Here is a 12,298-nt window from a genome sequence, read left to right as displayed (position 1 = left end):
ATTATAATTTATGAGGAACAGTTTAGTTTCATTATTTGTTCTTCAAGAGTATTTGGTAACTAATATTTGTATAGCTGCTTGCATCCCAAGGCATCTTTCAAGACCAATGCCATGCAGAATTTGAGCCACATAAGAGAACATTAGAGCAGATGCATTGTCTTAAGGAACCTCTAAAAAGAAGAGAAAAAGAAGTGGTTTAGATAGGGAATTCCAGGCTTGGATCTTTAACATTTTGGAAGTACAATTGTCGATGGTAGAGCAATTAAAATGCAGATTGCAGATATATCTGAATGTTGTAGAGCTAAACGAGGTTAGAGTTGGAGACAGGGACAAAGCCATGAGGGAATTTCTGAACAAGGAAAAGAATTTGAAAGTCATGAAAACAAAATTGAAAGTTGCTGTAGGACAGCAGGCTTTTTAATAGTTGAATGGTATTTGTGCGATTTAGGATGTAGATCAGAGTTTCATTTGACCTTAAGTTTATGGAATGTAGAAGATGATAGGTCAGCCAGCAATGTGTTAAACTAATCAAGTCTAGAGGTAACCCTCATATGGATGAGGGTTTCAGCAGCAGATGAGCTATGGCAGGAATAGAATTTGACAATGAAAGGAAATGGATATAGATCATGGCATGTGTATGTTGCTGATCTATTTTGGGGTCAAATACCATATCAAGGTGCCCAACCTTTCGGCTCAACCTCAAACAGATATTGAAAAGAGATGGATCTGGTGACCAGGCAATATTTTGTGGTTTTTGCTAATATACTGTACTAGATTAATAGTGATAGGGAAACCTCTTCCATGGCATCTAAAGAAAGCAAGTAGGATAGTAACTATAATCCTAGGGAGAAAATGAGTACTGCACATGCTGATTCCTGATGAAGGGCTTATGCCTGAAGCACTGATCCTCCTCAGATGTTGCCTGACTTGTTCTCAACAGTAACCAATACCAGCCTACAGGCTCAAAAGGACTGTTGAAGAGAAATTTTGAAAGTTTTGTTCTGGATTTTTTTTTAAAAAAGAAAGAATTCTACCCATTTGTGTCTCTGATCGTGTTTTCAGGATCCTTCAGGAGGAGGGGGGAGCAGCCCCAAGTCGTGGTCCACATAAGGTAGAAAGAAGGGTGGGGCTCTCAGGCAGGAAGCTTAGAACTAGAACAAAGAGTTATCTCTGGTTTGTTGCCTGTGCCACATGCTGGTGTGGCGAAGAACAGAGAGAGAGTAGAGCTGAGCACGTGGCCACAGGGATGGTGCAGAAGGGAGGGTTTTGGATTCTTGGATAATTAGAGCTATTCCTGAGGAAAGTGGAACCTTTACAAATAGGTTGGTCTTCATCTGAACCAGAGAGGTACCAATATCCTGAGGGAGTGGGGGAGTTTGCTAAGGCTGTTTAGGGGGTTTAAACTAATGCAGCAGGGGATGGAACCTGAATTGTAATTCCAGTGTACAGGAGGTTGAGGGTAGTGAGGTCAAGGATAGATTTACAAGGTCGTGAGTGGGCACCAGCAATCAGGATGTTGGTTTGAAATGTGTATACTTCAGTGCTAGGAGCATCCGGAATAAGGTGGGTGAACTTGCAGCATGAGTTGATACCTGGGATTTCGACGTTGTGGCCATTTCAGATACATGGCTAGAGGAGTGACAGGAATGGTTGTTGCAGATTCCAAGATTTAGATGTTTCAGTATGAACCGAGAAATGAGTGGTTGGCATTGTTAATCAAAGGTAGTATTACAGCAGCTGAGATAAGATTTGAGGACCCGTCCGCTGAGGTAGTTTGGGCTGAGGTTAGAAACAGGAAAGGAGAGGTCACCCTGTTGGGGGTTTTCTATTGGCCTCCGAATTGTTCTAGGGATGTAGAGGAAAGGATGGCAAAGATGATTCTCGATAGGAGCGAGAGTAACAGGGTAGTTGTTATGGGGGTCTTTAATTTCCCCAATATTGACTGGGAATCCTGTAGTTCAAGGAGTTTAGATGGGTCAGTTTTTGTTCAATGTGTGCCAGAGGATTTTCTGACATAGTATATAGACAGGCCAACAAGGGGTGATGCCACATTTGGATTTGGTACTGGGGAATGACCTGGCCAGGTGTTAGATTTGGAGGTAGGTGAGCACTTTGATGATAGTGACCACAATTCGGTTACGTTTACTATAGCAATGGGCAGGAATAGGTATATACCGCAGGGAAGGGCAGTTATGATGCGATTAGGCAGGATTTAGGATGCAGAGGATGGGGAAGGAAACTGCAGGGGATGGACGTTCTTGAAATAGAACATAGAACAGTTCGGCCCTCAATGTTGCGCTGACCTGTGAACTATTCTCAGCTCGTCCCCCTATACTATCCCATCATCATCCATATGGAGTTTATTTAAGGAACAGCTACTGCGGGTCCTTGATAAGTATATACCTAACATGCAAGGAAGTAGTTGTCGAGGGAGGGAGCCATGGTTTACTCAAAAAGTTGAAGCTCTTGTCAAGAGGAAGACCTTTATGAGAATGAGGTGTGAAGGCTCAGTTAGGGGGCTTGAGAGTTATGTTAGCCAGAAAAGATCTAAAGAGAGGGCTAAGAAGGGTCAGGAGGGGACTTGAGAAGTTGTCAGCAGATAGGATCAAGGAAAACCATAAGGCCTTCTAGAGGTATATCAGGAGCAAAAGAATGACTAAAGTAAGATTAGGGCCAATCGAAGATAGTAGTGTAAAGTTATGTCAGAGTAATAGAGATGTACAGCATGGAATCTGACCCTTCCGTCCAACCCATCCATGTCGACCCGATATCCCAACCCAATCTAGTCCCACCTGCCAGCACCTGGCCCATATCTGTTCTAACCCTTCCTATTCATATACCCATCCAAATGCCTTTTTAAATGTTGCAATTGTACTAGCCTCCACCACTTCCTCTGGCAGCTCATTCCATACACGTACCACCCTCTGCCCCTTAGGTCTCTTTTATATCTTTTCCCTGTCACCCAAAACCTATGCTCTCTAGTTCTGTACTCTCCCATCCCATGGAAATGACTTTGTCTATTTATCCTATCAGTGCCCCTCATAATTTTGTAAACCTGTGTGTAGAATCTGAGGATGTAAGGGAAGTGCTTAATGAATATTTTTTGTCAGTATTCACAATGGAAAAGGGCAATTAGTGAGAATATGGAGATACAGGCTACAGGATTAAATGGGATTGAGGTTGACAAATAGGAGGTTTTAGCAATTTTGGAAGATATGAAAATAGATAAGACTCTGGGGCTGGATGGGATTTATCCTTTGATACTCTGGGAAGCCAGGAAGGAGATTGCAGAGCCTTTGGCTTTGATCTTTATGTCATCATTGTCGACAGGAGTAGTGCCAGAGGACTGGAGGATAGCAAATGTTGTTCCCTTGTTTAAGAAGTGGAGTCGGTACAACCCTGATAATCATTGGCCAGTGAGCCTTAGTTCGGTTGTGTGTAAGGTGTTGAAAAAGGTTATGAGATAGGATTTATTATCATCTGGAAAGGAATAATTTGATTAGGGATGGTCAACGTGATTTTGTGAAGGATAGATTGTGCCTCTCAAACATTATTGAGCACTTCGAGAAGGTGCCAAAACAGGTGGTGAAGGTAAAGTGGCTGGTGTGATGTATATGGACTTCAGGTAAGGTGTTTGATAAGTTCCACAGGTAGGCTATTGCACAAAATAAGGAGTTTCAGGATTGAAGGTGATTTAGCGGTTTGGATCAGAAATTGGCTAGCTGAAAGAAGGTAGAAGGAAATGTTCATCCTGGAGCTCAGTTACCAGTGGTGTGCCGCAAGGATCTATTTTGGGGTCTCTGCTGTTTGGCATTTTTATAAATGATCTGGATGTGGGTGTAGAAGGATGGGCTAATAAATTTGCGGATGACACTAAGGTAGGCAGAGTTGTGGATAGTGCCAAAGGATGTTGTGGGTTACAGAGGGACATAGATAAGATGCAGAGCTGGGCTCTGCAGAAAAGTGAGAGGTAATTCGCTATGGAAGAAGTAACAGGAATGCAGGAGTACTGAGCTAATGGTAAAATTCTTGGCAGTGTAGATGAACACAGAGCTCTGTGTCCAGGTGCATAAATCCCTTAACGTTGCCACCCAGGTGTCTAGGGTTGTTAAGAAGGTATATGGTGTGTTGGCGTTTATTGGGAGGGGCATTGAGTTTCGGAGCCACGAGGTCATGCTTCAGCTGTACAAGATACTGGTAAGGCCACATCTGAAGTATTGCATACAGTTCTGGTCACTATTATAGGATGGATGTGGAAGCTTGGAAAAGGTTCAGTGGAGATTTACTAGGACGTCGCCTGGTATGTAAGGAAGGTCTTATGAGGAAAGGCTGAGGGAACGGAGGCTGTTGGAGAGGAGAAGGTTGAAAGGTCACTTAATTGAGACATATAAGTCCATCAGAAGGTTAGATAGGGTGGACAGTGAGAGCCTTCTTCCTCAGCTAGTGAAGGCTAACACAAGGGGACATAGTTTGAAATTGAGGGGTGATAGATTTAGGACAGACATTCGGGGTAGTTTCTTTACTCCAGAGTAGTCGCGGTGTGGAACGGCCAGCCTTAAATGAGCATTGGACATTACATATGTATAATAATGGAACGGTGTAAGTTAGATGGGCATCAGATTCACTTCACAGGTCGGTGCAATGTTGAGGGCCCAAGGGCCTGTACTGTGTTGTAACGTTCTATGTTCATTTGTACTAGTTTAAGTTCATTTGAATTTGTTGTGGAGAAGAACACTGAATTCAAACAAAGACTGAAAATAGGAGCTGCAGTCAGCCATATAGCACTTGAGCCTTTTCTGCCATTGAATAAGATCATGGCTCATCTTTGACCTCCACTTCACTTACCCATGTAATCACCTTTTCTCGTCATTTAAAGAGAAAAAGAATTCTATCTTTATCAACCCTCGAAATCAATCTTGACTGAGTGTCCACACCTTTTTAAGGGTAGAAATTCAAGGATTAATCTGTGAGGTGAAGAAATTTCTCTTCATCCCAGTTTGTAATGGTCGCCCTTTTATTCTGAGACACTTATTCCTAGTTACAGACTTTTCCTACTCATTCTTATCTCTGGAATCAATTCGGTGAACAATTTGGTACATTCCTCTGATGCAAGAGTATCCTTCCTTGGACATGGAATCCAAATGTGGATTCCATATGCAAGGAAGATAAGGGTATCAGTATCCAGGTATGGCCTGACCAAAGCTGTGCAACTGAATAAAGATTTTCTTACTTTTGTACTCTAACCCTTTCCAATGAATGCAACTAGAGGCTACCCAGTAGAAATTTTATTGTATTACCATAATGCAGATTTGAGATTGATAACACCTGAATCAATATTTGAAGCTAAGTCAATTTGACAAAGCTTTATGTTCATGAGAGAGAAGACCCTTAATAGAAGGCTCAAATGCAAAGTAAATGTATCTGCCAAGATGGGTACTTGGATAACTTTACCCTACTCGGTATGTGAGTAATTTGCATTAATATTTATTTCTAAAATGACATCTATAGATGTAGAGCTTTTAATGGGACAAAACTCCCGTGGCGTTTCTGAGAAGCATATAAAACCAAATATGACACCGAATACAGAAGGGATATTACTTCAGATGAGCAAAAATTTGGTCAGTGGTAGATTTCAGGAGTATCTTAATGGAGCAAAACAAGATAGAGGCAAAATGGTATAGGAAGAGAATTCCAAATTTTGGATGTGAGGCAACCAAAGGCTTAGTCACCATAATGGAACTACTATAAATGAAAAAACACAAGTGGCCAGAGTTAGAGAATAGATATCAGATTATAGAGAAGGGGAAACGCAAAACCTTGGAGAGATTTGAAAACCAGCGTGAGAATTTTAAAGTCAAGACAGTTCTTGACTGAAAGCCAGTGTAGGTTAGCTGGTACAGGGAAGAAAGGCATTTACTATGGGTTGAGAGACAGACAACAGAGTTTTGGATGACCTTGCATTTACAGTGTGTGTAATGTAGGAGACCAACCAGGCCTGTGTTGGAATAGTTGATTCTGGAGGGTAGCCCTTGCATGAATAATGATTTTGGCAGCAGATGAGCTGCTGCAGGATAAAGTCAACTGATATATTACCAAAGTGGAAACAGGTGGTTTTCATAATAGTATACGTGAGACTATAAGTTCTCAGGAACAACTAGAATATTGGTAATTTATTGATACGAGCTGTGGAATGTATTTAAGCACAGACCTGTTGTGCATTCAATGTATACTTTTAGGCCCCAGTTAACCTTACTGTCCTCAATTGCTTTTGCCTCTTTTTCATCAGTTATTATTACTTTCCATTGTCGTCTTAACATCATTTAACCTATCTTTTTGGCAAGGCTGTTTGAATTATAGACTCTCTACATTGTGCCAATTTGAAATGATACTACTGAAGGTCTTTATTGGTTTAAGGAAGGTTTTGGAGCTATGTTGCCTGCTATTTATTAGGTCATTCCATTTGGATACTTTCTATCTGTATTTTAAATGGTTGATTCCACTAATTATCTGCAGTTGCCAGGAACAAATCTTAAATCTGCTTAAAAAGATATCTAGAATTACTTGTACTATTTCTTAAAATGGCAAAAGTGCTGTATTTGCATTTGATGATAATACTACTTCTATTTAGGTGGGGAAGGTGTTATGACAACACGTAATATCTCTGATCCTGATCAAGATTTTGAGAGAGAGGTATGTATTGAGATACAATTGTTAGGTTTGGTTCATCCAGATTGGTAACAATTAAAAATTTTCAGTGCGTGGTTATACTTTCTGTAGATTAGCAGCAAACAAACTAATATATTTGCTGTTTTTATCTATCAGCAGGACTCTGATTCAACAAGACATTCAACTCCTTCAAACAGCTCCAATCCAAGTAGCCCACCGAGTCCAAACTCTCCTCACAGGAACCAAATTACACTGGATGGTTTGGACCATTCCACATGTGATGCATAACGTTTGCCTCCAGTAATACTTTGCAGTTCACCAAACTACACAATAGGATTCTCCATTTCATAGATTATTTTCCTCTTGCAAAATGGATTTTTGCTGAATTGCTCCAAGAAAGTGCCAAGAATGGAGAATAATTTCTTCTGTTAATTCTTGCTGATTGCACATTAAATTATATATTCAGGCTCCTTTACGAACATTTCCAGCTTATTTTGACTGTCAGCCCAGTAAAATGACTGACTAAGTGTCACTCGTATTCTTTGTGATTACGGTTTTGTGCAGTGTTGTTGTTAAGTTGCAGCATTTAACAACCAAATGATTTTGGGATTGTGAAGCCCACTCCTTCTTTCACACCAAACGTTCCTTCCAAATTTCTAATATAGTTGGTAAATGGTGAAATAAAATTGTCCATGTACTGTTCCTGTATCTTAGTTTATATATAAAAAAAGAAAAAAAGTTTTCTTCAGGGTATACATGACACTAGTAAATAATACTGTGAATAAGAATTTTAGTTGCTTTTTGTATTACTGTTTTTAACCTTTGACATAGATGTCCTTTCTTTGTGCTGTATTGTAGTGAAAGACCATATCTATGTTTCTCAATGTCTATGGACCCAATGCAGAAATGTTAATGCTGGGAAACACCAGACCTGGACCTGCTGCATTCTCAAATATACAATTATTGTAAGATTTGACAAAATATGATTGTCCTAATTGCTGATCAGAGGTAGTATAAATATAAGGTATTGGACTCTGGGATACAAGAAAGCTACATTAATTTGATCATTTTCTAATTCAGTTTTTGCATGAAAATACATACCATCAAAACATGTTGTACTGGTTTAAAATCAAAAGATATCCACAGTAGTCTTGTACATTTTGATATGCACCCAGATGATGTGCTCCTGGTGGATGCAATTAATGTGTGCGTGTGTCAATGTATATATAACTCATGTTCGGTGTATGATAACATTATTACTCATTGAATTGTCCATATTGCATTAAAGGCTTATACATCACAGCCAGTATATTCAATTTGTCATCACACCTGTGTGCCTTCTGTGCTGTATTTGAGACAATTTATTATTCATACAGATGCAGTATGATTTCCCGTTCAAGATCACTGCAAAGAGCTTGCATGTTTTAGTCACCCAGATTCCTGACTGAGTGGATAATTGTGACGTGCCACGTTAAGCAACTAATCAAACTTCTTTCATTTACTTAAAAGGGCTCACTGTGGAGCCTAACACTACTGGTGAAACAAACAGTTTTTTTTAATGTTAATTTGTGAAAGTGGATAGTGTTAAAAATTAGCTAACCACTCTTTGTAATTATGGAATTGTGCTTTGACAAAATACTGAATATTGACCTGTCAATAAAGCATAAGAGGGAGGTAACAAACTGTTTAATAGTCTGTGTCTACGTGAACAAAGACCCTGAAATATCAAAGGAACATTAACACGTTTTGAAGTTCTTTACTATTTTAGCAGCCTCAATAAGTAGTAACAGAGAATGATGCTAAAAGGAAGTCTTCAGATTCTTGAAGTATTGGTACCAGTACTGGAACTAGAGGGGTGAATATTAAGTTGTCAGTTGAACCTGAACAGGACAGGAATCAGGATAAAGCAACAAAAGAAAGACAGACTTGAGTAAAGTAATGAAAAAACAATGAGGCTTTAAAGGAGTGATATATGTTAGTATAGACTAACTGCATTCCAAACTAAAAGAAGAGTATAAGGCTCAAGTTTCTTGTAAGACTAAAGAATTGAAGAAAGAAATCCAGTAAAAAGGCATTTGACAATGTATGTATCTTATATATTCAGGGAAAAAAAGCATAGGTTAATAAACAGTGATAATATGGCTACATAGTTCTTTAAGGGACAAGTTTTTTTTTACTACTGCAAATGTCGGAGTCCCAACTGCATGCTATCACTATTCAGAACACTGCTTTTCTTCATGTGTAGATGTGTATGTAAAGGTCAAACTGCATTTTTAGACAAAAAGTAGGGTATTTTGCAAGAATACATTTTTCCAGATTTAAAATCAATCCTGTCCCATTACCTCACTATCACACTTGCCACGTTGGAGACCGTTCTGCCAGCTCTACTTGCAGAAGTAATGTAAAAGGAACAAAAATGATGTTTATTAAATTTGTATTTATAAACAAATAACCCAAATGGAGACAGACTTTAATTTTTGTACATGAAATGCATTATATTTATCAAATTCTTTAAATTGAAAGCCATATATCATTATTCCACTTGCTGGTAGTACTGGACACATTAGTGAAATCTAATTTAATAGACTAAGTTTGATTATTATTTGTTTCCCATGGTGGTCAGTCACTGGATAGGCTCATAGGCTGGAAATGTACTCTCAACAAAAAAAAAATCATATTCCAAAGACCTAATTTTAATGCATATATACAACCTCCAGACTATCCTATACAATACCACACTCAACTCAAAAATGAAATTACATCCCTTTATCCATACGATATAAAAATACAAAGTCAAATCTGTAATGGTTCTGTCCACTTCAGAATCCAAGCTTACCTAATGATATATATCATGAACCTTCACAATAGACAAATTTCTACAAATTCACTAGTTGCAATATTAAAAGTACTACTTTACATGTAGTGAATCCATATCAAAATCCTCAAAAATCACCCTTCTCCTTTCAACCCCAAATCTTTATAATTCTCTGGTTATCAAGGGTTATGTGGAGAAGGCAGGAGAATGGTGTTGAGAGTCATAATCGAATAGCAGAACAGACTTGAGAGCCAAATGGCCTGATTCTGCTCCTATATCTTATGGGTTATGGTTCTGCCAAAGTATTGTGACCAATTCTAGGCACCACCACTTTAGGAAGGATGCCAAGACTTTGGGGACAGAGTACTGGGAATGTTTACCATGATAATATTAGGTTGAGGGGCTTCAGGTGTGTAGAGAGATTGTTCTTCCTTAAACAGAACAGGTTAAGAAAACCTCCAATATTTTGAGGTGTTTGATAAAGCAAGTAGGGCGAAATTGTTTCCTCTGGGCAGTGGATCAGTGACCCAAGGCGATTTATTCAAAATAATTAGCACGGCAGCTGGGTAGTGTACAATTTTGGGGGTCACTTGTACCATAAGACTGAGGTCAATAACAATTATAAATTGAGTTGAAAGAGCCAATCTAAAAGTTTACCAGCCAAGATCATTCTGATTTCAAATATGTTTTCAGAAGGTTTGCAGAATTTAACTTTATCAAATGAATTACAGAATAAATTATACTGAATAAAAGCAGTGATTGTTTAGTTGATCCACTTTGGCATGCCACCTCATGACACTGATTAACTAGGCAAACATTTCTTGTTCTGTTGACTGAAGTTCTCCTCTCTTTTGTCTATCTTGTGTATTGAAACACTAAGAAGCATCACTTGTTAACCCTTATTAAGCAGGGATATCATGAAATTTATTGGCTTGCCAATGCATTGATAAGACATGATCAATCTCAGATCAGCTCCTATTCCTATCCTTAAGACATAGGAGCAGAAGTATACCATTCAGGCCATTGAGTCTGCTCTGTTGTTAATGAGGTCGTGGCTGATCTGACAATCCTCAAGTTCTAATTGGTTTCTTTAAGAGTGATGGGCATTTTTAAAAATATTTTTATTGAAAAAATAGATTTTTAAATATTATAACATTCAAAACAGAACAAAAAAAAAGTTTTTCAAAATCCAACCCACCCTCATATACAAATGTATAAATATATACAGAAAAATATGGAATAAAAACCCAACTAACTATTAAACTAAATAAATAATAACCAATAACAAACTAATAAATAGTAATAACTCAGCCAAACAAGACACTCATACGTTCAGTTTGTCCTCCCTGGACATTGGACTCTTAAAACATAATCGTTATGGTTATATAAAAGCCCTTGTTAGTGTGGCAGATAAATCTGTGTCCAGATATTCGAAAACGGGGTGCCATGTCTTATAAAAATTCTGTTTTGGGGGGTACCATACTTGTGAGAAAATCCATGGGAATATGGGAACATGCTCCATAACAATCTGCCAACCTGACAGGTCTGGGGGGAGGGGGGGGGTTCGGATACCCAACCTAGCAAGACATTCTTTCTTGCGCAAAAAGTGAGGATGTTGAAAAGTTTTTTTCCCTTATGCGCATCTGCAGGGAATAGACTGGGCAGACCCAGAAGAAGAGAAATCGGGTCCTTCTCCACCCTTACACCCAAAATCCTCTGTCTTGCACCTGCAACAGCACTCCAGTATGTTTGAAGCCTACCACAAGACCAGAAACAATGGGTAAGAGTGCCCGTACAGACCTTGCATTTGGGACATGTTGAAGATGCCCCTGGTTTCCATGTTGACAAACAATCTGGAGCCAAGTGGACCCTGTGGAGAATCTTTAACTGTAAAGCATAGGTCCTATTGCAAATTGGTATTTTTTTTGTATTTTCCCAAATATCTTCCCATGCATCTGAGAAGACTTCAACACTGCACTCTCTCTCCCACACCCTGCAGAGTCGATCAAACTCATCTGATGAGGCACTTCCCAATTGATGATATGAAGTGCTGACAGAAAGTATACTCCTCTCTATGTTGGATTTGTAATGGGCATTTTGATGTCATTTCCTGTCATCTGCTTCAATTTTTTTTTAACACCAGGTACGGTCAGCCCTTTTGTAACAGTTTTTCTTTATCAACCTGCCATTTTTAATTACATCTTCATATGGCACCAATGAAGCCAGTTAGCAATAAGCTGTTTGACTATGAAAATGTTGTGTCACCATCTCCCCCCGCCCTGTGATTAACTACCATCCCAAATGTTCCAAAGTCTATCAACATTCCTTAATTAAAAGAACCATGTATGGTTCCACAAAACCTGTTCATACCTAAATAGGTTTAAACTCAAAATAATCATGCAAAACTAATATAATTTAAAACATAGCTGTGCCCTTGCGTAACATTCTTTTTACCTCAAAGCATTGGAGAGGAGAGTAGAGTAACTTGTATATTGATAGAAGTGACAAATAAAACAGATACAGTAAAACAAGACAGCGTTCCTCCAGGACAGAGGGTGCTACATGGACAGCACAAACTACACAGTCGTACACGGCATAAAATGCATAACAAGTGCAAAACACGCAAGTTACGGTGTAATGGAAGAATGATCAATAATGGACATTTTTCTAGCAGCAATTCGCAGTCGTGCAAAGAATTTCAGATGGAAAAGAGTCCGTGTGTGAGCTGCAAAGGTGACCATAAAACTTTTAACATACGGCCATTCTTCATTACAGAGAAGCTGTTTACAACTATTACAATCAAATAGAATATAGTTT

The 12,298-nt window shown here is 38.8% G+C and overlaps 1 protein-coding gene across 4 annotated transcripts in view; it reads left to right on the top strand.

Moving 5' to 3' along the window:
- Positions 1–8,348, top strand: part of cdc42bpb (CDC42 binding protein kinase beta (DMPK-like)) — a 206,776-nt gene extending 198,428 nt beyond the window's left edge. For 3 of the 4 annotated variants that reach the window (XM_043697467.2, XM_043697466.2, XM_043697464.2), the window contains 2 exons: positions 6,629–6,690; positions 6,823–8,348. In XM_043697467.2, the coding sequence (XP_043553402.2) occupies positions 6,629–6,690; positions 6,823–6,954 (194 nt within the window). In that variant the 3' untranslated portion in view covers positions 6,955–8,348. The remainder of the gene's footprint in view (positions 1–6,628; positions 6,691–6,822) is intronic. The other variant, XM_043697465.2, reaches the window with a different exon arrangement.
- Positions 8,349–12,298: the final 3,950 nt, after the last annotated feature.

Source organism: Chiloscyllium plagiosum, unplaced genomic scaffold (genome assembly GCF_037043375.1).
Source record: "Chiloscyllium plagiosum isolate Xiang-an unplaced genomic scaffold, Cpla_swu_hap1 HiC_scaffold_8, whole genome shotgun sequence".
NCBI lineage: Eukaryota > Metazoa > Chordata > Chondrichthyes > Orectolobiformes > Hemiscylliidae > Chiloscyllium > Chiloscyllium plagiosum.
Note: the sequence above shows the minus strand (reverse complement) of the source record. Positions and strands in the feature narration are given on the sequence as shown.